The 27,201-nt window shown below is 40.2% G+C and overlaps 1 protein-coding gene across 1 annotated transcript; it reads left to right on the top strand.

Annotated features, from left to right (window-relative positions):
• Positions 1-1,607: 1,607 nt before the first annotated feature.
• LOC306694908 (uncharacterized protein) lies at positions 1,608-21,040 on the top strand (the record flags this gene model as incomplete). The annotated part of the gene is made up of 7 exons (XM_079157961.1): positions 1,608-1,680; positions 2,166-2,267; positions 2,372-2,539; positions 2,667-2,780; positions 3,257-3,394; positions 20,254-20,369; positions 20,840-21,040. The coding sequence occupies exons 1-7, from the start codon at positions 1,629-1,631 to the stop codon at positions 21,038-21,040; spliced, it is 891 nt and encodes a 296-aa protein (XP_079014087.1). The 5' UTR covers positions 1,608-1,628.
• Positions 21,041-27,201: the final 6,161 nt, after the last annotated feature.

Raw genomic sequence — 27,201 nt, forward strand, 5'->3', positions numbered from 1 at the left:
AAAGGTCCAGAGTTCCCTCCAGACTCTGCACCCCCGACACAAGAGGCTGCAGGAGCCCGACTCTTACACGGTGAGCTTCACACACAAACACATCTGGACTGGATACACACAAATGACACAAATGAATACAGAGCTTCTCATCTTATCTGCGGCGTTCTCTTCCACCAGGTGGCGCTGTCGGAGAAACTCCATCACCTGGTCACAGAGATCCAAAAAGGAAACTCCAGCAACAGCAACTTTCTTTTAGCCAACTAAATATAATCCTAGACAACTGCTCTCTTGTCATCTCCTGTGTTTTTTTTTTGTTTTGTCTTTTTATTGACCGTCTTTTCCAAAGTGCCTCCTGGTGAGAGAAATGCATACGTTTGTAGAGCATTCTCCCAATAAACCTACTCTCCAAATATAGGAATATACAAATGTGTTGTGGCCTATGTCATTCAGCTAATGTCTGTACAACAGGGTTAAGATGAGCACAGCTTGACTTTGTACTTTTGCAAGCCCAGAGTGGACAGATGGAAGCAAATGGAATGTTTTGTCGGGTTGCCAGTTCCACAACATTTCAACTGATTTCAAGAAGCACACGCAAAGCCAGTAAGAGTATAATAATAATGTGTGAGTAAGGGCATTCCTTTGCATAGTACGTCAGACTATTTCCTCCCTGTCAGAACAACGTCTATCACATTGACTCTATTATTTGTTTTGGCGTCAAGGAAATCTATTTTTTCTTTTCTCTTTGGCTCACTGACTCATGACACAAAACAACAAACCAATTAAAAATAAAAATAAATGTTCTGTTGTGCATTCGTGCTACTTTGAAAGAACAATTAAAAGGCACATGAATTACATACTGGGTGCTGTCCTACCCCTAACCCAAAAATACATTTTTTATAATATATCTGGTAAACAATTTAAAAAAATTACCTTTTTTTTTGAAGGATGTTGAGCAATATGTGAAACTACTTTCAAATTTGAATAAAAAAAAGGCAATCAAGAAACTTTGACTCTATTATGTGTTTTGGCGTCAAGGAAATCTGGTATTTCTTTTCTCTTTGGCTCACTGACGCACGACACAAAACAACAAACTTATTAAAAATAAAGAAATAAACTTTCTGCTGTGCATTACTGCTACTTTGAAAGAATTATTAAAAGGCACTGAAACTACATTACATGATCATGGACTTATTTTCATCGTTGTCCCTTGGAATTACACAATCCACCATCCTTTATTAAGACCTAGACATTCAATCTCTAAAATAAAGAAATAATGTGTTACTAGAAAAGAACTGGTGAAAAAAATGGATGAGAAATATTTTCAGAAAGCAGAAGAGGGTAATGATTATTAAAGACACCCAAATAAGAAATAATTCATATTTAAATGTAAAACTTAAGAATTAAGTATTTATACTTTACTATCTGAGTAAACATAAAAAATGTAAAAGGGTGTGGGAGGGTTTGTTGACGTGATGCTTTTCAAAGTAACAAAAGAAGATATGAGAACACACCCAATGCCTCAAGGTTTTTACGCATGAGTTGTACTATTTATACAACACCTTTGCAGTATATAAAGTATTGTGGATATGAAGGTGTAGTATCCAGTAAAACTAATCTACAGTACTTACCTGTTCATCATGATGAAGCTGATCTTTTCTCTGACCCTCTACTTGCTCCTCTCCAGCACAGGTAACTTTACTTTTTCTTAAAATTGTTGTTTAATTTACCAAGAATCTTTTTAAATCCGTACAAATATTCTAGATAATATGAATATAGATAAGACTTAATTGATCCACAGGGGGTAAATTATAGAACAGCAGAAGAAGCAGTCTACAGATGTAGGAAACAAATAAAGGCAATTTAAAATAATAAATACAACAAAATGTGAAAAATAAGTAAATTACAAAATGTATTTCAACTTTAATTGTATATAATACAATACTTGGGCAAAACACATGACAAGACTTGGCTGTGCAATAGTGCAGAAGAGTCTTGTGGTGCAAATTAGACACATAAAACACGTTTAACCATAATAACCTCATGTCATTTAAAATCCCTTTACACACGATGAAGAACAGTTTTCAGCCTTTATAGAAAATGAATACACTTTAGATATTTGATTTGACATTTGAGATGTGATCGTCACTCATTGACTGTTTTTCTCCCAAATGCAGCTCGAGCACTTCAGTGTCAGAATTGCACAGATCTGCAGTGTTTAACCACAACGCTAGTCACATGTTCCTCAGAGACGATGTGTGTAACAGCTTCCATTCAAGGTAGGCATTTCTTTATACCATGTTCTACTTTTGAGTGAAATAAATGTACTGCAGAGTTATGTGTTCTTTCCGTAAATATTGACAAACTGCAATTTTTTTTGTAGCCACTTCATCTGGAACTACAGGACAGCAGACATTCAAGGGGTGTGCATCATCCTCCCTGTGTCCAGCCACAGGCTCTCAGACATTTTCAGCCAACTTGGGTGTTTCGGGTGCAGTTGCATCTGCTGAGTGCTGCAACACAGATAATTGCAACGGAGCCACTCAACCGTGTAAGTACAGATGTATAAATACCTCATTTAAGATGAAAAAATCCAAAATGGACTTTGACAAACTTACATTTTGTGACTTTTAAATGTTCTCTCTTCCTCAAACAAATTATGTTTTTTTCTCTTTCAGCCCCTGCTGCTCAGACAGTTAATGCCCTACAGTGTCTCAGTTGTAACCCCATGACCTCTCAATGTACTACATTACCATGTCGTGGGGTGGAGGACCGCTGCTTTCAAGCGAGTGGTGAGTCTTATTCATACGAAGTTGCCAAAAATTATGTTACAACCTTAAAGTATCTTAAACCAACTACATGTGAAATCTGGAAAATCAACAAGTGGAGGAAAGTAAAGAAGTACATGTCCTGAACTGCTGTTCTAAAGAATTTGTAGTATTTCTATGATATGGTACTTAATACTTATAGTCCACTAAATATCATTGGTAATTATTGTACTTTTTACTGCAGTACAGTCCTATGACTGTTATAGTGACTAGTTACTTCAAGAAAAGTCAATACACTTACGTTTTGATGTTCTAAAATTCACAAAATGTTACATGTCAAAATTCAAGAGTATTTAAAGTATAGTAATAAAAACGTACAAAGTGAAAATACTTGGATTTTTTTCAAGTATATTCTACATCGTGGTATTACGTATTTTAATGAATTCGAAAACTTACAACAATGAAGGCTGTGTATTTAAACAATGATTTTTCCTCTACAGTGACAAGTGGGTCCAGCACTTCTCCAGCTTTTGGCTGTATATCTGCAAACCTGTGTGAAGCTGCTGCAAGCCTGAATAGCCTTCGATTCTTCCAAAGCATTGGAAGCATAAGCAGTGGACCATCCTGTTGTGGAAACAGTTTGTGTAATACTGCCACAACAACTGCAGCTCCAACAACAACAACTGCACCAACGACAACAACTGCTCCCCCAACAACAACCGCTGCACCAACGACAACAACTGCTCCCCCAACAACAACCACTGCACCAACGACAACAACTGCTCCCCCAACAACAACCGCTGCACCAACGACAACAACTGCTCCCCCATCAACAACCGCTGCACCAACGACAACAACTGCTCCCCCAACAACAACCGCTGCACCAACGACAACAACTGCTCCTCCATCAACAACCGCTGCACCAACGACAACAACTGCTCCCCCAACAACAACCGCTGCACCAACTACAACAACTGCTCCCCTAACAACAACCGCTGCACCAACGACAACAACTGCTCCCCCAACAACAACCGCTGCACCAACGACAACAACTGCTCCCCCAACAACAACCGCTGCACCAACGACAACAACTGCTCCCCCAACAACAACCGCTGCACCAACTACAACAACTGCTCCCCCAACAACAACCGCTGCACCAACGACAACAACTGCTCCCCCAACAACAACCGCTGCACCAACGACAACAACTGCTCCCCTAACAACAACCGCTGCACCAACGACAACCACTGCTCCCCCAACAACAACCGCTGCACCAACGACAACAACTGCTCCCCCAACAACAACTGCTGCACCAACTACGACAACTGCTCCCCCAACAACAACCGCTGCACCAACGACAACAACTGCTCCCCCAACAACAACCGCTGCACCAACGACAACAACTGCTCCCCCAACAACGACCGCTGCACCTACGACAACTGCTCCCCCAACAACAACCGCTGCACCAACTACAACAACTGCTCCCCCAACAACAACCGCTGCACCAACGACAACAACTGTTCCCCTATCAACAACCGCTGCACAAACGACAATAACTGCTCCCCCAACAACAACCGCTGCACCAACGACAACAACTGCTCCCCCAACAACGACCGCTGCACCAACGACAACTGCTCCCCCAACAACAACCGCTGCACCAACGACAACAACTACTCCCTCAACAACAACCGCTGCACCAACTACAACAACTGCTACCCCAACAACAACCGCTGCACCAACTACAACAACTGCTCCCCCAACAACAACCGCTGCACCAACGACAACAACTGCTCCCCCAACAACAACCGCTGCAAAAACGACAACAACTGCTCCCCCAACAACAACCGCTGCACCAACGACAACAACTGCTCCCCCAACAACGACCGCTGTACCAACGACAACTGCTCCCCCAACAACAACCGCTGCACCAACGACAACAACTGCTCCCTCAACAACAACCGCTGCACCAACTACAACAACTGCTACCCCAACAACAACCCCTGCAGCAACTGCTCCCCCAACAACAACCGCTGCAACAACAACATCTGCTCCCCCAACAACAACCGCTGCACCAACGACAACAACTGCTCCCCCAACAACAATCGCTGCACCAACTACAACAACTGCTCCTCTAACAACAACCGCTGCACCAACGACAACTGCTCCCCCAACAACAACCGCTGCACCAACGACAACAACTGCTCCCCCAACAACGACCTCTGCACCAACGACAACAACTGCTTCCCCAACAACAACCGCTGCACCAACGACAACAACTGCTCCCCCAACAACGACCGCTGCACCAACGACAACAACTGCTCCCCCAACAACAACCGCTGCACCAACTACAACAACTGCTCCCCTAACAACAACTGCTGTACCAACGACAACAACTGCTGCCCCAACAACAACCGTTGCACCAACGACAACAACTGCTCCCCCAACAACAACCGCTGCACCAACGACAACAACTGCTCCCCCAACAACAACCGCTGCACCAACGACAACAACTGCTCCCCTAACAACAACCGCTGCACCAACTACAACAACTGCTCCCCCAACAACAACCGCTGCACCAACGACAACAACTGCTCCCCCAACAACAACCGCTGCACCAACGACAACAACTGCTGCACCAACTACAACAACTGCTCCCCCAACAACAACCGCTGCACCAACGACAACAACTGCTCCCCCAACAACAACCGCTGCACCAACGACAACAACTGCTTCCCCAACAACAACCGCTGCACCAACGACAACAACTGCTCCCCCAACAACGACCGCTGCACCAACGACAACTTCTCCCCCAACAACAACCGCTGCACCAACTACAACAACTGCTCCCCCAACAACAACCGCTGCACCAACGACAACAACTGCTCCCCCAACAACAACCGCTGCACCAACGACAACAACTGCTGCACAAACTACAACAACTGCTCCCCCAACAACAACCGCTGCACCAACGACAACAACTGCTCTCCCAACAACAACCGCTGCACCAACGACAACAACTGCTTCCCCAACAACAACCGCTGCACCAACGACAACAACTGCTCCCCCAACAACGACCGCTGCACCAATGACAACTGCTCCCCCAACAACAACCGCTGCACCAACTACAACAACTGCTCCCCCAACAACAACCGCTGCACCAACGACAACAACTGCTCCCCCAACAACAATCGCTGCACCAACGACAACAACTGCTCCCCTAACAACAACCGCTGCACCAACGACAACCACTGCTCCCCCAACAACAACCGCTGCACCAACGACAACAACTGCTCCCCCAACAACAACTGCTGCACCAACTACTACAACTGCTCCCCCAACAACAACCGCTGCACCAACGACAACAACTGCTCCCCCAACAACAACCGCTGCACCAACGACAACAACTGCTGCACCAACTACAACAACTGCTCCCCCAACAACAACCGCTGCACCAACGACAACAACTGCTTCCCCAACAACAACCGCTGCACAAACGACAACAACTGCTCCCCCAACAACGACCGCTGCACCAACGACAACTGCTCCCCCAACAACAACCGCTGCACCAACTACAACAACTGCTCCCCCAACAACAACCGCTGCACCAACGACAACAACTGCTCCCCCAACAACAACCGCTGCACCAACGACAACAACTGCTCCCCCAACAACAACCGCTGCACCAACGACAACAACTGCTCCCCCAACAACGACCGCTGCACCAACGACAACTGCTCCCCCAACAACAACCGCTGCACCAACGACAACAACTGCTCCCCCAACAACAACCGCTGCACCAACGACAACAACTGCTCCCCCAACAACAACCGCTGCACCAACGACAACAACTGCTCCCCCAACAACAACCGCTGCACCAACTACTACAACTGCTCTCCCAACAACAACCACTGCACCAACAACAACAACCGCTCCCCCAACAACAACCGCTGCACCAACTACAACAACTGCTCCCCCAACAACAACCGCTGCACCAACGACAACAACTGCTCCCCCAACAACAACCGCTGCACCAACGACAACCGCTGCACCAACGACAACAACTGCTCCCCCAACAACAACCGCTGCACCAACTACAACAACTGCTCACCCAACATCAACCGCTGCACCAACTACAACAACTGCTCCCCCAACAACAACCGCTGCACCAACGACAACAACTGCTCCCCCAACAACAACCGCTGCACCAACGACAACAACTGCTCCCCCAACAACAACCGCTGCACCAACGACAACAACTGCTCCCCCAACAACAACCACTGCATCAACGACAACTGATGCCCCAACCTCAACCGCTGCACCAACGACAACAACTGCTCCCCCAACAACAACCACTGCATCAACTACAACTGTTGCCCCAACCTCAACTGCTGCACCAACGACAACAACTGCTCCCCCAACAACAACCACTGTACCGACAACTGCTCCCCCAACAACAACCGCTGCACCAACGACAACAACTGCAGCCCACACAACGACTCTTGTCCCAACAACAACAACTTTTGTCCCAACGCAAATGACTGCCACCCCAACAACAATTGCTGCCGCCACAACAACTTCAGCCCAAACGACAACAACTGTTGCCCCAACGCAAACGACTGCCACACCAACAACAATTGCTGCCACGACAACAACTGCAGCCCAAACAACAACTCTTGTCCCAATGACAACAACTCCTGTCCCAACGCAAACGACTGCCACCCCAACAATAATTGCTGCCACGACAACAACTGCAGCCCAAACAACAACTCTTATCCCAACGCAAACGACTGCCACCCCAACAACAATTGCTGCCACAACAACAACTGCAGCCCAAACGACAACAAGTCTTGCCCCGACGCAAATGATTGCCACCCCAACAACAATTGCTGCCACGACAACAACTGCAGCCCAAACAACAACTCTTGTCCCAACGACAACAACTCTTGTCACAACGCAAACAACTGCCACCCCAACAACAATTGCTGCCACAACAACTGCAGCCCAAACGACAACAAATGTTGCCCCAACGCAAACGATTGCCACCCCAACAACAATTGCTGCCACTACAACAACTGCGTCCCAAACATCAACTGTTGCTCCACTGACAACCACTGTGGCCCAAACAACAATTGCCACCACGACAACAACTGCAGCCCAAACAACAACTCTTGTCCCAACGACAACACTTGTCCCAACACAAACGACTACCACCCCAACAACAATTGCTTCCACGACAACAACTGCAGCCCAAATAACAACTCTTGTCCCAACAACAACAACTTTTGTCCCAACGCAAATGACTGTAACCCCAACAACAATTGCTGCCACGACAACAACTGCAGCCCAAACAACAACTCTTGTCCCAATGACAACAACTCTTGTCACAAAGCAAACGACTGCCACCCCAACAACAATTGCTGCCACAACAACTGCAGCCCAAACGACAACAAATGTTGCCCCAACGCAAACGATTGCCACCCCAACAACAATTGCTGCCACTACAACAACTGCGTCCCAAACATCAACTGTTGCTCCAATGACAACCACTGTGGCCCCAACAACAATTGCCACCACGACAACAACTGCAGCCCTAACAACAATTGCTGCCACAACAACAACTTCAGCCCAAACGACAACTGTTGCCCCAACACAAACGACTGCCACACCAACAACAATTGCTGCCACTACAACAACTGCAGCCCAAACATCAACTGTTGCTCCAACGACAACAACTGTGGCCCCAACAACAACAATTGCTACAACCACATCTGGCCCAACAACATCTACAACAGCCACCAGCCAAGCAAACCAACAAGCCATAGCTACTACCAGTGACGCCTGCTGTTTCAGACTGAGTGTGATCCATCTGCTGCTAGGACTTATTATCTTTGCTGTCTGTTAGAACAAGGGTGCTTCGATAAAGCACCTATGAAGCTACCAGAAGGACTCTGAAACAGGATTATTATCGTAAAATAAAAATGAAAATAAGCAGTGAAAAATATTGTTTTCAACTGAAACAAAATAAAATGATAACCAATAAGAAAACTAAAACTAAGCTAAAACATTGCCTGGTTAAGAAACAAATGAGAGCAAAAGAAAAGTAAAGATGAAATAATTAGAGTTTTATTGTTTCAGTTGTAATATATCACTACCAAAAACAGTTGACTAAGAAAGAGAAAAGGAGATTAAATAACAAGCACATGATTTAAATATTTAAGTAGATCAAACGCCATTCATTAAAGCTGAAAATTATAACCTTGAACTGCACTCTACTATTTTTGATTTGTGTTTTGCACTTTTTCAAATATATTTATATATAATATGCATATTTATTGCAGTGGTGTAATGTAATGTCTATGTAATTTAAAACCTGTTTAATAAAGCTTTTCTGATGTTTGAGAACAATGTATAGCTTCTGTGGTGTTTTTATCCAAAAGGCCAAGACTAATGAACTAAAGATAAATATGAAGCCACTTTAATAGAAAAGATTAATTTAATTCATTTTTTGTTATATAATTGGTTACACTCAGTGACATACCACAAATATCTGGGCCTCAAACATATTTAGCCTCAGTTCATTCCACTATTCTCCTCACTACTAGGACTGTGGTTACACACATTTCTCCATCCTGAGTTCTTGTTTCAAACTCTTTACAAAGTTATCTTTATCCACATGCCTCTCAACGCAACAGTTCATCTCACATCCAAAATGCACTAATGCAACCTAAATGCCACACAACCGGTAGCCCTCTGGTCTCTGAACTTTCCTCCATGAGGACAATAATTATACTATATGTTAATGAATTGCAACCGCCGGAAGGAAAAGTAATATCATGCTGGGGAGTAGCTGTGGTCCTTTTTATTTTATTTTTTTAAATTGTTGAGGTGAAGCAGAGTGTAGCAAATACTTTATAGTAATTTTATGTTATGTTGTGAATTAGTTTGTAAATATCTGCAAAATGAATTGTAAATACAGTTTTGGTGGTGGTTGAGTCATATCACTGTCATCGAATGCATTTTGTGTCAAAGTAATTAAAAGTTAACCATGAATAGTATTAAAGCGTACAGCTTCCCCTGCTTTCACTATGATAAATAACCATGGCATTAGGATAATGATGGGCTGCCCCAAAACCGTAAATAATGGGACTGATGGTATGACTTTTATGAGTCAGGTGAGTGCGAGGCAGCATGAAAAGGGCCTAAATGCCGACAATCCAGGTGAACAAGAACAGCTCAGTGATTTATTGAAAATGAAGGTCGGCTTACTGGCATAGGGAGCAAGTACGAAGAGAAGTGAAAGAGAATCTACAGGTGACTGTGAATGGCAGGTGACTACGACAGGTGGAAAAGTCAAAGAGCATCTGGTGGACAGGTATAGAATGGCAATGACTGCAAGGTGTTAAAGAAATGTAAGGGCCTGGGGAAGTGGGAACGGCAGAATGGAGTGGCAGAGAAGCAGAGGTAGTGACAATGTTATACCCGTCATACTGTCTTACTTGTTGAATCATTATTGTGTTCATAATAGGACTATTGTTTAGTGGTGGTAAGTAGGAGTGGCAGAGTTGGCAGAGTTTAAAGATTATATTAAAAATAAAAAGTAGAATGTATTGAATTTTCCTACTACAGTGATACAAATAATATGCGGCCGATGAATCATTCTGTTCTACTTTCGCTGTCATGTGGTGTCTTTTGACGTGAACTGGGGATAACTAGACTTGAGACTGCAGGGATATTTCTGATTATGTCCTGTATGTTATGCTCTGAAATTTGTTTTTGGTTTGACATACACTGTAGTGTATGCCAGAACAAATGGATCCAAAAAAGAATAACCTTAAGAGTAACATTCACACTATATGTATGAATTTTACTCCAAGTAGGAGATGATTAGTTTACCACTTAGAAAACCTTGATGTTCATGTTCAGCATTGTGGGTAAAGCCCTCTGCAGGAATACGATTGAGCCTTCTGCTTCACAGCCCTCAGGAATGCTGACAAAGCAGATTATTGCATCTGTTTCGGCCTTCCATGTCATTCACTCATTATGAAAAGCCTTCCAAAAAGTCCAGTCTCCCTTTAACATCTCTAATCCTCATCAATTTGTGCTGCATTTGTTTCTATGTGTATTTCTTCCGGGCTTTGCAGCTCACCTGGTATTTGTTTCAGAACTGTGAAAATGTTTCCTTTTTCCATTTGTCTGCAACATTTCCTGACCCCTTTCTGGTGTGTTGGTGGTTTGGTAGGGCATGCAGAACTCTTGATGTTATTTTTAGAGTTTGACCAGCATGCAGTCTTCAGCTTGTTCAACATTGCAAGGTTTGACCTGCAGTCTGACTCGTTTTAAGTGAAAAGATGCCAACTCTAAATATAGCTGTTAAAGACACCACGACACAAGACTCAGGTAGGCAGCCATTTCCTTCAACGCGACACATTACTTCCTGATGTGGATATTCGTAATTAAAGCCCTTTGAATCTTATGAGCTATCCTCCCTCTAAATTGGGATCAGAATTTAAATGAAACGGTTGTGTGGTTTTATCACACACTAATTTCCCTTCAGAATTATAGCAGACCAACTCCGAGTGTCACTGACAATATCAGAACATTCTGATTAAAATTTTTTAAGTTGCAAGTCTTTCAAATCTCATATATCAGCGAATTTACCATTAAATTCAGATTGGAATGATGGTTTCCAAATGTTGGCAGGATGCTGCTGGGGAGAGAATGGAGAGCTCTGCTCTGCTGGGACAACCTCGGCCTTATACCTCAGCCGTCTGGTCTGACCCACAGCTGGAAACAGTGGCGTGAGGCGGACAAACTGGATCCCAGTAAGGCCAACTGTACGGTATATAGGAAGCTGTCGTGGTACATACTGGGTGCTGCCCTACCCCTAACCCAAAAATACATTTTTTATAATACATTTGGGAAACAATTAAATTGTTTGAAGGATGTTGAGCAATTTGTGAAACTACTTTCAAATTTGAATAACAAAAAGGCTATCAAGAGACTTAACAACTGTATGTTTTCGATGTTTGTAATATTTTTTGTCTGATATACACCTGGCTCATTTGTTACTGTGGTATTTGTATACTATCCCCTGAATACGGAATCTGTTCCATTGGTTAATAGAAAACAAAATGCAGAGATTAGTAGCCAATTAGTGTAAAACAACATGATGCTGTAAAACAAACCAGATTGAACAGTAAAGAAAACAACATTACAGTGTAGCTACAGTGCTGTGCAAGATATGTAAAACAATTGTAAATTTAACTTGAGTTGAAAATGGATACAGTCATTAAATGGAATGTTTTGTCGGGTTGCCAGTTCCAAAACATTTCAACTAATGAAAAACAAGGAGCACACACAAAGCCAGTAAGAGTATAATAATGTGTGAGTAAGGGCATTCCTTTGCATAGTACGTCAGACTATTTCCTCCCTGTCAGAACAACGTCTTTCACATTGACTCTATTATTTGTTTTGGCGTCAAAGAAATCTAGTTGTTCTTTTTTCTTTGGCTCACTGACGCACAACACAAAACAACAAACCAATTAAAAATAAAAATAAATGTTCTGCTGTGCATTACTGCTACTTTAAAAGAAGTATTAAAATATTTTCAGAAAGCAGAAGAGGGTAATGATTATCAAAAACACCCAAACAATCAATAATTCTCATTTAAATGTAGAACTTAAGAAGAGAGTATTTATACTTTACTATCTGAGTAAACATAAAAAAATGTAAAAGGGTGTGGGAGGGTTTGTTGACGTGATGCTTTTCAAATTAACAAAAGAAGATATGAGAACACACCCAATGCCCAAGGTTTTTACGCATGAGTTGTACATTTATACAACACCTTTGCAGTATATAAAGTATTGTGGATATGAAGGCGTAGTATCCAGTAAAACTAATCTACAGTACTTACCTGTTCATCATGATGAAGCTGATTTTTTCTCTGACCCTCTACTTGCTCCTCTCCAGCACAGGTAACTTTACTTTTTCTTAAAATTGTTGTTTAATTTACCAAGAATCTTTTAAATTCCGTACAAATATTCTAGATAATGTGAATATAGATAAGACTTCATTGATCCACAGGGGGTAAATTATAGAACAGCAGAAGAAGCAGTCTACAGATGTAGGAAACAAATAAAGGCAATTTAAAATAATAAATACAACAAAATGTGAAAAATAAGTAAATTACAAAATGTATTTCAACTTTAATTGTATATAATACAATACTTGGGCAATACACATAACAAGACTTGGCTTTGCTAGTAGTGCAGAAGAGTCTTGTGGTGCAAATTAGACACTTAAAACACATTTAACCAGAACAACCTCATGTCATTTAATATCCCTTTACACAAGAAGAAGAACAGTTTTCAGCCTTTATAGAAAATGAATACACTTCAGATATTTGATTTGACATTTGAGATGTGATTGTCACTCATTGACTGTTTTTCTCCCAAATGCAGCTCGAGCACTTCAATGTCAGACTTGCACAGATCTGCAGTGTTCAACCACAGCGCTAGTCACATGTTCCTCAGAGACGATGTGTGTAACAGCTTCCATTCAAGGTAGGCATTTCTTTACACCATGTTCTACTTTTGAGTGAAATAAATGTACTGCAGAGTTATGTGTTCTTTCCGTAAATATTGACGAACTGCAATTTTTTTTGTAGCCACTTCATCTGGAACCACAGCACCGCAAATATTCAAGGCGTGTGCATCATCCTCCCTGTGTCCAGCCACAGGCTCTCAGACATTTTCAGCCAACTTGGGTGTTTCGGGTGCAGTTGCATCTGCTGAGTGCTGCAACACAGATGATTGCAACGGAGCCACTCTACCGTGTAAGTACAGATGTATAAATACCTAATTTAAGATGAAAAAATCCAAAATAGACTTGCTTACATTTTGTGACTTTTTAAATGTTCTCTCTTCCTCAAACAACTTATGTTTTTTTCTCTTTCAGTCCCTGCTGCTCAGACAGATAACGCCCTACAGTGTCTCACTTGTAACCCCATCATCTCTCAATGTACTTCTCAAGTACAATGTAGGGGGGAGGAGGACCGCTGCTTTCAAGCGAGTTGTGAGTCTTAATCATACGAAGTTGCCAAAAAATACGTTACAACCTTAAAGTATCTTAAACCAACTATATGTGAGATCTGGAAAATCAACAAGTGGAGGAAAGTAAAGAAGTACATGTCCTGAACTGCTGTACAAAAGAATTTGTAGTATTTCTATGATATGGTACTTAATACTTATAGTCCACTAAATTTCATTGGTAATTATTGTACTTTTTACTGCAGTACAGTCCTATAACTGTTATAGTGACTAGATGCTTCAAGAAAAGTCAACACACTTACGTTTTTGTTCTAATATTCCCAGAATGTTACATGTCAAAATTCAATAGTATTCAAAGTATAGTAATAAAAACGTACAAAGTGAAAATACTTGTATTTTTTTTAAGTATATTTTACATATTGGTATTACATATTTTAATTAATTAGCAAACTTACAACAATGAAGGCTGTATAGTTAAACAATGATTTTTCCTCTACAGTGACAAGTGGGTCCAGCACTTCTCCAGCTTTTGGCTGTGCATCTACAAACCTGTGTGCAGCTGCTGCAAGCCTGGGTAGCCTTCCTTTCATGCAAAGCGTTGGAAGCATAAGCAGTGGACCATCCTGTTGTGGAACCAGTTTGTGTAATACTGCCACAACAACTGCATCTCCAACAACAACAACTGCACCAATGACAACAACTGCTCCCCCAACAACGACCGCTGCACCAACAACGACCGCTGCACCAACGACAACAACTGCTCCCCCAACAACGACCGCTGCACCAACGACAACAACTGCTCCCCCAACAACGACCGCTGCACCAACGACAACAACTGCTCCCCCAACAACGACCGCTGCACCAACGACAACAACTGCTCCCCCAACAACGACCGCTGCACCAACGACAACAATGGCTCCCCCAACAACAACCGCTGCACCAACGACAACAACTGCTCCCCCAACAACAACCGCTGCACCAACGACAACAATGGTTCCCCCAACAACAACCGCTGCACCAACGACAACAACTGCTACAACCACATCTGGCCCAGCAACCCAATCAGCCACATGCACTACCAGTGACGCCTGCTCTTTCAGACTGAGTGTGATCCATCTGCTGCTCGGACTCATTATCTTTGCTGTCTGTTAGAACAAGGGCGCTTCGACAAAGCACCTGTGAAGCTACCAGAAGGACTCTGAAACAGGATTATTGTCGTAAAATAAAAATGAAAATAAGCAGTGAAAACTGAAACAAAATAAAAACGATAACCTATAAGAAAACTAAAACTAAGCTAAAACAAGAAACAAATGACAGCAATAGAAAACTTAAATAAAATAATTTGAGTTTTATTGTTTCAGCTATAATATATCACTACCAAAAAAAGTTGACTAAAAAAGAGAAAAGGAGATTAAATAACAAGAACATGATTTAAATATTTAAGTAAATCAAATGCCATTTATCCAAGCTATTCAGCTCAGAGTTATTGTTAGAGTCGGACTAATTGCAGGTGGCAAGTTTTCTTGTGAGTGTGATCGTGAAAGAGAACTTAACCTCTTCCACTCCCCCCCCCCATTTTGGAGCAACAACGCCTAAAATGACATACCCAAATTAAATTGCCTGTATCTTCTGAAACACTTTGACTATATGCATAAATGAGGTCTGTCTTGAAAGATGATTCCCAGATCACAAGATTAAAACATAATGGCCATTCTAACACAGTTCTTCCATCTTTTTTTTGTTTGTGAATATAGCTTCATCTGAGACATCATCTCTGGCACAAAAACATCAAAGGATTCTGTAAAAATAAATATATAAAAACTAAAACTAAACATTCATGGAAAAATGGAACTCAGCTAAAGCTAGCAAACACACTCTGAAAACTGACATTAGCGAAAGTAAAATGAAATCTTAAATTCAAGACTAAAATATAAAATTAAAAACAGTTGAAAATGATAACCTTGAACTGCACTCTACTATTTTTGATTTGTGTTTTGCACTTTTTCAAATATATTTATATATAATATGCATATTTATTGCAGTGGTGTAATGTAATGTGACTACTGTCTATGTAATTTAAAACCTGTTGAATAAAGCTTTTCTGATGTTTGAGAACAATGTATAGCTTCTGTGGAGTTTTTATCCAGAAGGTCAAGAATAATGAACTTATGACAAATGTGAAGCCACTTTAATAAAAAGATGAATTTAAATTATTTTTTGTTATATAATTGGTTACACTCAGTGGTATACCACAAATGTCTGGGCCCCGAACATATGTAGCCTCAGTTCATTCCTTTATTCTCCTCACTACTAGGACTGTGGTTACACACATTTCTCCATCCTGAGTTCTTGTTTCAAACTCTTTACAAAGTTATCTTTATCCACATGCCTCTCAACGCAACAGTTCATCTCACATCCAAAATGCACTAATGCAACCTAAATGCCACACAACCGGTAGCCCTCTGGTCTCTGAACTTTCCTCCATGAGGACAATAATTATACTATGTGGTTAATGAATTACAACCGCCAGAAGGAAAAGTAATATCATGCTGGGGAGTAGCTGTTGTATTTTTTATATATACTTTTTTTATTGTTGAGATGAAGCAGAGTGTAGCAAATGACTTTCTCGTAATTTTGTCTTTTGTTGTGAATTAGTTTGTAAATATGTGCAAAATGGATTGTAAATACAGTTTTGGTGGTGGTTGAGTCATATCACTGTCATCGAATGCATTTTGTGTCATAGCAATTAAAAGTTAACCATGAATGGTATTAAATACAGCTTCCCCTGCTTTCACTATGATAAATAACCATGGCATTAGGATAATGATGAAAATTGGGCTGCTCCAAAACCGTAAATAATGGGACTGATGGTATGACTTTTATGAGGCAGGTGAGTGCGAGGCAGCATGGAAAGGGCCTAAATGCCGACAATCCAGGTGAACAAGAACAACTCAGTGATTTATTGAAAATGAAGGTAGGCTTACTGGCATAGGGAGCAAGTACGAAGAGAAGTGAAAGAGAATCTACAGGTGACTGTGAATGGCAGGTGACTACGGCAGGTGGAAAAGTCAAAGAGCATCTGGTGGACAGTTATAGAATGTCAATGACTGCAAGGTGTTAAAGAAATGTAAGGGCCTGGGGAAGTGGGAACGGCAGAATGGAGTGGCAGAGAAGCAGAGGTAGTGACAATGTTATACCCGTCATACTGTCTTACTTGTTGAATCATTATTGTGTTCATAATAGGACTATTGTTTAGTGGTGGTAAGTAGGAGTGGCAATTCAGCAAAAGCAGGTGTGGTAATGTTCTCAAGGCCCTGGTATGCAATCCAATCCTTTCACAGGCTTATTACAGGACTGTGACAGCCACACATACCAGATGTTTGGGGATGTAATGAGAATTTCAACAATTATAACAAAAAATCTTTCTGAAAATAAACCCACCCTACTCATCATTGACTTTAATTATAATGCATTGTTTTACACATTATAAGTTTTAAGCAAATATAAAGACATTTTAAGTGTTTAGTAATGCGTAGTGTATAATCAACAATTCTAACTTCTCCGATGAAGAGTTATTATACATTATTACAACTGTGTTACATGTCATTCATTTTCTGTTTATATACCAGCATCCAATTCTGAAAGCTCAAGTTGAGTTCAAGTTGTTTAAAACTACACCTATACAAACTGAAAAGACCTTCAACTTGATTATAGTCTGCTATAAGCCCTTATCTTTATGGTAAATAGGGTGATTCAGCAAAACAATCAAAACAGCAGAACCTGGTTGAAAATTGTGTCTTCACTGCACCCAATGTAGTGAAATCACGAAGAAATAGATATGTTTTTCATAAATTAATGTTTGTGTTCTGAAAATGTTTAGTAAATAAAACAAGATTACAAAAACTTAGTAGCCAGGTATACCTCTATCTTATTACAGTAAAAGTTTATTCAACAAATCAGAATAAAACAGCAAAACACATAATCCATGTGACAAACAAATAGGAAAACAGAAACTCTTTGGATCAAAGCTGCAGCTTCAAATGACATCCACCTGATATAAAACTTGATATTGAAATTGAAAGAAAATAGTGGTGTTTCATCAGTGCTTTCAGTAAGCAAGTAAAACTTGCTTTTGCTATGTGACTTGGTAATGGTTTAGTCTGACAAATTCTGATCGTACAAGCAAAATGAATGTGTTCAGTTTATCTCTTAAAATCCGAACTCCAAAGTGTCGTTTAACAGGAGGTTAAAGTTCTTCTTTCTTCTTTAGGATTATCTGACGCACCATTTCAGCTAATTAGGGTCTGATGTCTTTGACAGAAACTTTTGGTCCCCATGCATCCAACACGTTGCCATTTACATCAACAAGATACTTCCAGAAATTCCAGTCAGGCTCATTTCCAGAAGACTCTGCAGAGAATGAGGGAAGGAATACAAGTTAATATGTATCAGTTATTGCCATCTTCCTTTGTTCCTTTATTTCATTGCTGCCCTCTTTTATTTATTCTCCTGCTGCCCAAACTGGTTGCAGGGGAAGGCCAGCACATTGAAGTGATACGGCCCAAAGTCCCGCTGGAGCTGCTGCAGGTCTTCGTAGTGCTCTTCAGTGAAGCCACATTCACTGGCTACATTCACCACCAGGGACACCTTAAGCCAAAGGAACACACTGAAGACACTACAGAAACAGCCCTGACAGTCACAAAACAACAATTAACAGACACTGAGGAATTGTAAACAGCTGTTCACGTACCTGATTGAGCATAGATGTACTGAACATGTTCTGTGATCATCATCTGTTAGTTTGGTTAGCTTGTGTTCATCTCAGAAAGGATTATATGTGAAAGGAAGGACACAATGTGTTTTCTAGTTTTATACCAGGGTTGATCTTAGTTTAACAATAAGTACACAATAGATGGAGCTTCAAAAGATAATTTTATTATTTTTATTATTATTATTTTATATTTAAAGATTATTTATATTACTATTAGGAATTTTTACTACATGACATACTATTCATCCAAGATATATTTACATAGCAAAACAAGTTTTTTGCTTCTATATTAATGCTCTGAATATCAAATTTAGCAACTTTAACACTCTACAGCTCTAACCTCTGAACCCTTTCTGGTTGATTGTTTCATGGCTGTTTCACCTCAGGCCGTGGTTGTTTTGTTGCACATGTAACTGCACCCTACAGTGACGTCACAGTGTACTGGCTCACCCAGGCGTACAACCCTGCAGCACCGTGAGTAGCTTAGCAAAGTTTGCTTGAGTATTTCTTCACTTCACTACATCTCATACGGATATATTGTACTTTTACGCCAATAAGAATTTCCATTACAGTGGAAACTGCTGATAGTGATCACAGTGATTTGTCACATATATGGATCAAAAAGTTTAGGAGAGAATCATTACTGTATAAACAAATAATGTCCTTATGGTAATCAAGTAGTCCGCTTTGAGTGTTTATTTTGGGTCTTTTTATACATGACAGATATGGAAACAAATCTAAATAGTTCATATTCTATTTTTATATTTGGCAGTGATAGCCTACAGTTTTTATCAGGACTATTAAATATTTAGAAATGTAGTAAACCACCAGTCAACCAGCTTAGTAACCAATTTGCTCTACTGATGTTACTGTATTTGAAAACAGCAAAATTGTGCTTTAGGTTATAGCCTAATTATAATTTGAACTACAGTAAGCTTTATTCTATATACAGTACTGTAATGTATTATAGTGTATTTGAAATATACACAACATTTTTTAAATAGTCAATCAAATTGTGTAAATAGCGAAATTGTCCGTTTCATAACTTTAAATTCATATAATAAATAATAGTAGTAATTTATATGACAGTAAATATCTCAACGAGTACTAACATTCCATACATTGTTTGTGTTACTTAATATCCACAACTGACTCTCCTTAGTGTGACAGCTCGTTTTGCGTTCACTTCCTGCTGAAGCTCCTCCATTTCAAAACTATTTTTATAACTACTATTACAATGGGATTCATTATCATAACAACAATTTAATAATAATAATAATTTAATATTACCAGAAAATCCAGCTGTTTAAGAACTCATCATGAATCAAACGTAGACTTTTAATGAACTTTCTCAAGAATAAATTCAAGAAACAAAGAGTAGATATTGGTAAATGAACGTTTTTTCATGCAGGACTGTTGGCAGGCTGTGATGGAGTATTGTTACGTTGCTGTACTGTTAATTTTACTTCGGTACAGGATCTGAATACTTCTTTCACTGAATGAGAGTTCCATGTCTGACGAGATCAATGCCTTTGTTGTTTACCTTTTCATGCTAAGTGTAAGTGACGTGGTCATGGGTTGACCTGTACAGATACACGTCATGGAAAAAGTTGAGTATGTTCTTGCAGGTTAATAACGTTGACACTTCCGCAGACTGACACTCGAACCTGTCTTTCAGGGTTTGATCTCACCAGTAACGTTCAGGCTGGTTTCCTGTTTGGGATCCCGGTCGCGGGGACCATGGCACACTCATACGTCACTTCCTTTATGTCGCTGGAGGAGGTGTGGCCACAAGTGAGTACTGATGATGATTTTAAAGCTTTTTTTAGCTCGACGATTACAAGTTGTGTGTTTTTACTGCCTAGTGCAAAAGGCTGTCCACTGTAAGAGTGTTGTGTGAACACATCAAAAGGTTTAGTCAGTAGCGTATTGCTGATAAGACATCATATCATTTAGATAATTGAAAATAATAAACAGTTAAATCAAGCTAAAGAATAACACACACTTGTTTTTTTCAACTTCTTTGTTTTAGTTCTTCAGTTTGGAAGTTTGGAACTCAATTGTGGCTTCACCGTTTACATTATGGCATATATGGGATCAAACATCAGAACAATACAGTACAAATCATGTTGAATTCAAACATGGCAAGGTGTGAAATCTTTCAGGGTTATCGTCGTCGGTCTCCAAAGAACAATAGGCGATCCTGTGGGAAAGAAGTTAACTGTGTCCTCAATAACATGTCCCCGTATCACGTCTCCAATCAGACTCTTGTGGCGCTGAATGGGGACCCCAATCCAGTCGACATCATTTCGTTGACGAAGGGCTGGTTGAGTCGTGTGTGTGAGCTTCTGGGAGGTGAGCCTGGGAAGATCCACGAGGGCGAGTTGGCGGCCTTCTTGTCCTACGCCATCGCCTACCCTCAGAACTTCCTGCCTGTGATTGACAGCTACAGTGTTGGCTGGTAACTTGCGGTGCTACGTTTTATACTGAACAATGTGTTGAGGCTTTTACCAGCTGATTGTTGACAAGCGTCTCACTTTCTGGAGAATCTCTATTTTAAGGCCTCTGGTTTCATGCAATTTCACTTCAAATCCCTCAAAAATATATAGATTAATAAAGTAAATAATAATTAATAAGGTAAATAATAATAAATTTTCTCCGCTTTCTAACTTCAACAATATACATAGTATACTGTGTGTTGCACAATGGGGACAAATAGCTAAGTACATTTTGAGGTACTTGTATTTTATTTCAGTATTTCCATTTTGTGCTATTTTATATTTCAACTCCACAACAATTCACAGCAAACTCTTGTACTTTTTTACTGCACTACATTCATTTGATAGTTCATATTAACAAAATACATTACAAAATACATTAGAATATACATGGTAAAAACATATAATCAGCTTACAAAATACAGCAAATATTGAACCGGTGGTCCCCAACTCTTTTTGGGTCGTACAAAAAGCAGTGTGTAACTGGGTCTCACATGAGTTCCACCAAAGAGTGATTTTTTTTTTCGGCTTAACTTCTCACATGGTTTAATTTCAAACACTGTTCCTGACCCAAAGAGGTCAAAGTATCCAATAATTCACTAAAAAAAGCTAAATTAATATTTCTTTGTGTTTCTGTTACTTTCCTCTCCCATTAATGCTCTCATGGCCCCTCAGTCAGGTCTGTTGGGATCCACTGGACTAAATGATCGAACTGTATAAACCAGTTTAAAACTAGCTTCACCTCGAGCAGCTACAGCTGAAAAATGCTGTGTACACATTGATGCATCAATATTCATTTCATAATTTAATTAATTAAAGTGTATCAGTCACAAGGGCCGATTGTCTGCAAAATGAGTACTTGTACTTTTTAATACTTCAAGTAAACTTAGCTGATAATACCTCTGTACTTTGACTTAAGTAGAATTCTAAATGCAGGACTTTTACTTGTATTTGAGTATTTTGACATTGTGATATTAGTACTTTTGTTAAAGTAAAGGATGGCAGTCCTTCGTTTATCTCGTCCATCTCTTTAATGTCTCTTGGTGTATTAGGGCCATTATTCAACGATATATATGTGATCTTTGCAATAATGAGAGAAAGCACCTTACATTTTTAAAGGAATTCAGTTCGCTGGATCACCCAAAACAGACTTCTACCGATTTATTCCATTGATAATATTCATTTTATTGTGAGAAAGTATTGTATTCATATCACCCACACAGGATGCTCATGTTCACATTTGAGCCTAAGTACAGGTTCAACTCGCGAAAGTTGAGCCATCTTTGGCAACGTGGAACTGAGCCCAACAAGTTAGGATGGACAAAAATAAAGTCACCACTTGATAAACAAACCCTTTTTGATTTAGGAAACACAATGTCCTACTGACACCACCCCTCGTTACAGTCGTAATGTCGTAATGCTGTAAGAATAGAATCCTTTGGTCTCCTGGTGTATGACGAGCATCGCAGCCTCACTGGGCTGCCAGCGCGCTTGTAAATGTTTTCACGGCTTCCCACTCTTTTTTTTCCCGTCCCTCGGAGGCCATCCTTTTCTGGACCTGGTGAGTCTCGCTGTGGAGTCTCCTCCAGAGGCGGGAGTGTCTCTGAGCTGTTACCCGCTGATGATGTGTGATAACTCCTGTGTCTCAGTCATTCCAGCTCAGGTCACCTGTCTGCACCAGGAGGTGATCACCAAAGGACAGGTGAGGATGGACCGGAGCTGCTCAAAGATTTTAGTATCTTTTTTAAATGAGTAGACTAGTTGCTGTTGCTCTTGTTTCTTATCCACCATCACGTCCATATTTGTGAGTTCTCATCTGAACAAAAGTCTGTTGAATTGTACACCAGAAGTGGACTGGAAGGCTGTATAAAGTGTGCATTATCTCCCTTGTGGACTTGATGTATTGGACAGCAGTAGACGCTCTGGACTTCAGAGGGAAGACACACCCTTAAAGTCTGCAATTTGAATTCAGCCCTTGTCTCTCTCTGTACACTTTAACCATAATCTGAAAGCAGCAAATTCAAATATTTGATGTGGGTTATTTTTATTCAAAGGTATTATGGGAAAGAAAAGAAAAAACAATTTAGGATGAAACACAAAAAAGATGAATATCCTCTTTGTGGTCCTTCAGTGCAGAAAGTCACCCGGCATGTACTGTATGTGATTCAGCAGTAGAATGTATAATAAACCACAGTTAATACCAGTATCATACTTATTAATAAAAAGATAGATTTGTTGCTTCGTAACGGTTAAAAACCAGACAATATTGCAGGGCCGTGCTTTGTAGGAGTTGAGTCTTTATGAATGTGTCTCCCACTCTTTGTAGGTCACACACCCTCTGAGCAGCGCTGCAGAAACTAGAGTAAAGGTCCAGAGTTCCCTCCAGACTCTGCACCCCCGACACAAGAGGCTGCAGGAGCCCGACTCTTACACGGTGAGCTTCACACACAAACACATCTGGACTGGATACACACAAATGACACAAATGAATACAGAGCTTCTCATCTTATCTGCGGCGTTCTCTTCCACCAGGTGGCGCTGTCGGAGAAACTCCATCACCTGGTCACAGAGATCCAAAAAGGAAACTCCAGCAACAGCAACTTTCTTTTAGCCAACTAAATATAATCCTAGACAACTGCTCTCTTGTCATCTCCTGTGTTTTTTTTTTGTTTTGTCTTTTTATTGACCGTCTTTTCCAAAGTGCCTCCTGGTGAGAGAAATGCATACGTTTGTAGAGCATTCTCCCAATAAACCTACTCTCCAAATATAGGAATATACAAATGTGTTGTGGCCTATGTCATTCAGCTAATGTCTGTACAACAGGGTTAAGATGAGCACAGCTTGACTTTGTACTTTTGCAAGCCCAGAGTGGACAGATGGAAGCAAATGGAATGTTTTGTCGGGTTGCCAGTTCCACAACATTTCAACTGATTTCAAGAAGCACACGCAAAGCCAGTAAGAGTATAATAATAATGTGTGAGTAAGGGCATTCCTTTGCATAGTACGTCAGACTATTTCCTCCCTGTCAGAACAACGTCTATCACATTGACTCTATTATTTGTTTTGGCGTCAAGGAAATCTATTTTTTCTTTTCTCTTTGGCTCACTGACTCATGACACAAAACAACAAACCAATTAAAAATAAAAATAAATGTTCTGTTGTGCATTCGTGCTACTTTGAAAGAACAATTAAAAGGCACATGAATTACATACTGGGTGCTGTCCTACCCCTAACCCAAAAATACATTTTTTATAATATATCTGGTAAACAATTTAAAAAAATTACCTTTTTTTTTGAAGGATGTTGAGCAATATGTGAAACTACTTTCAAATTTGAATAAAAAAAAGGCAATCAAGAAACTTTGACTCTATTATGTGTTTTGGCGTCAAGGAAATCTGGTATTTCTTTTCTCTTTGGCTCACTGACGCACGACACAAAACAACAAACTTATTAAAAATAAAGAAATAAACTTTCTGCTGTGCATTACTGCTACTTTGAAAGAATTATTAAAAGGCACTGAAACTACATTACATGATCATGGACTTATTTTCATCGTTGTCCCTTGGAATTACACAATCCACCATCCTTTATTAAGACCTAGACATTCAATCTCTAAAATAAAGAAATAATGTGTTACTAGAAAAGAACTGGTGAAAAAAATGGATGAGAAATATTTTCAGAAAGCAGAAGAGGGTAATGATTATTAAAGACACCCAAATAAGAAATAATTCATATTTAAATGTAAAACTTAAGAATTAAGTATTTATACTTTACTATCTGAGTAAACATAAAAAATGTAAAAGGGTGTGGGAGGGTTTGTTGACGTGATGCTTTTCAAAGTAACAAAAGAAGATATGAGAACACACCCAATGCCTCAAGGTTTTTACGCATGAGTTGTACTATTTATACATCACCTTTGCAGTATATAAAGTATTGTGGATATGAAGGTGTAGTATCCAGTAAAACTAATCTACAGTACTTACCTGTTCATCATGATGAAGCTGATCTTTTCTCTGACCCTCTACTTGCTCCTCTCCAGCACAGGTAACTTTACTTTTTCTTAAAATTGTTGTTTAATTTACCAAGAATCTTTTTAAATCCGTACAAATATTCTAGATAATATGAATATAGATAAGACTTAATTGATCCACAGGGGGTAAATTATAGAACAGCAGAAGAAGCAGTCTACAGATGTAGGAAACAAATAAAGGCAATTTAAAATAATAAATACAACAAAATGTGAAAAATAAGTAAATTACAAAATGTATTTCAACTTTAATTGTATATAATACAATACTTGGGCAAAACACATGACAAGACTTGGCTGTGCAATAGTGCAGAAGAGTCTTGTGGTGCAAATTAGACACATAAAACACGTTTAACCATAATAACCTCATGTCATTTAAAATCCCTTTACACACGATGAAGAACAGTTTTCAGCCTTTATAGAAAATGAATACACTTTAGATATTTGATTTGACATTTGAGATGTGATCGTCACTCATTGACTGTTTTTCTCCCAAATGCAGCTCGAGCACTTCAGTGTCAGAATTGCACAGATCTGCAGTGTTTAACCACAACGCTAGTCACATGTTCCTCAGAGACGATGTGTGTAACAGCTTCCATTCAAGGTAGGCATTTCTTTATACCATGTTCTACTTTTGAGTGAAATAAATGTACTGCAGAGTTATGTGTTCTTTCCGTAAATATTGACGAACTGCAATTTTTTTTGTAGCCACTTCATCTGGAACTACAGGACAGCAGACATTCAAGGGGTGTGCATCATCCTCCCTGTGTCCAGCCACAGGCTCTCAGACATTTTCAGCCAACTTGGGTGTTTCGGGTGCAGTTGCATCTGCTGAGTGCTGCAACACAGATAATTGCAACGGAGCCACTCAACCGTGTAAGTACAGATGTATAAATACCTCATTTAAGATGAAAAAATCCAAAATGGACTTTGACAAACTTACATTTTGTGACTTTTAAATGTTCTCTCTTCCTCAAACAAATTATGTTTTTTTCTCTTTCAGCCCCTGCTGCTCAGACAGTTAATGCCCTACAGTGTCTCAGTTGTAACCCCATGACCTCTCAATGTACTACATTACCATGTCGTGGGGTGGAGGACCGCTGCTTTCAAGCGAGTGGTGAGTCTTATTCATACGAAGTTGCCAAAAATTATGTTACAACCTTAAAGTATCTTAAACCAACTACATGTGAAATCTGGAAAATCAACAAGTGGAGGAAAGTAAAGAAGTACATGTCCTGAACTGCTGTTCTAAAGAATTTGTAGTATTTCTATGATATGGTACTTAATACTTATAGTCCACTAAATATCATTGGTAATTATTGTACTTTTTACTGCAGTACAGTCCTATGACTGTTATAGTGACTAGTTACTTCAAGAAAAGTCAATACACTTACGTTTTGATGTTCTAAAATTCACAAAATGTTACATGTCAAAATTCAAGAGTATTTAAAGTATAGTAATAAAAACGTACAAAGTGAAAATACTTGGATTTTTTTCAAGTATATTCTACATCGTGGTATTACGTATTTTAATGAATTCGAAAACTTACAACAATGAAGGCTGTGTATTTAAACAATGATTTTTCCTCTACAGTGACAAGTGGGTCCAGCACTTCTCCAGCTTTTGGCTGTATATCTGCAAACCTGTGTGAAGCTGCTGCAAGCCTGAATAGCCTTCGATTCTTCCAAAGCATTGGAAGCATAAGCAGTGGACCATCCTGTTGTGGAAACAGTTTGTGTAATACTGCCACAACAACTGCAGCTCCAACAACAACAACTGCACCAACGACAACAACTGCTCCCCCAACAACAACCGCTGCACCAACGACAACAACTGCTCCCCCAACAACAACCGCTGCACCAACGACAACAACTGCTCCCCCAACAACAACCGCTGCACCAACGACAACAACTGCTCCCCCATCAACAACCGCTGCACCAACGACAACAACTGCTCCCCCAACAACAACCGCTGCACCAACGACAACAACTGCTCCTCCATCAACAACCGCTGCACCAACGACAACAACTGCTCCCCCAACAACAACCGCTGCACCAACTACAACAACTGCTCCCCTAACAACAACCGCTGCACCAACGAC

The sequence above is a fragment of the Pholis gunnellus genome (genome assembly GCF_910591455.1).
Source record: "Pholis gunnellus genome assembly, chromosome: 4".
Lineage (NCBI taxonomy): Eukaryota > Metazoa > Chordata > Actinopteri > Perciformes > Pholidae > Pholis > Pholis gunnellus.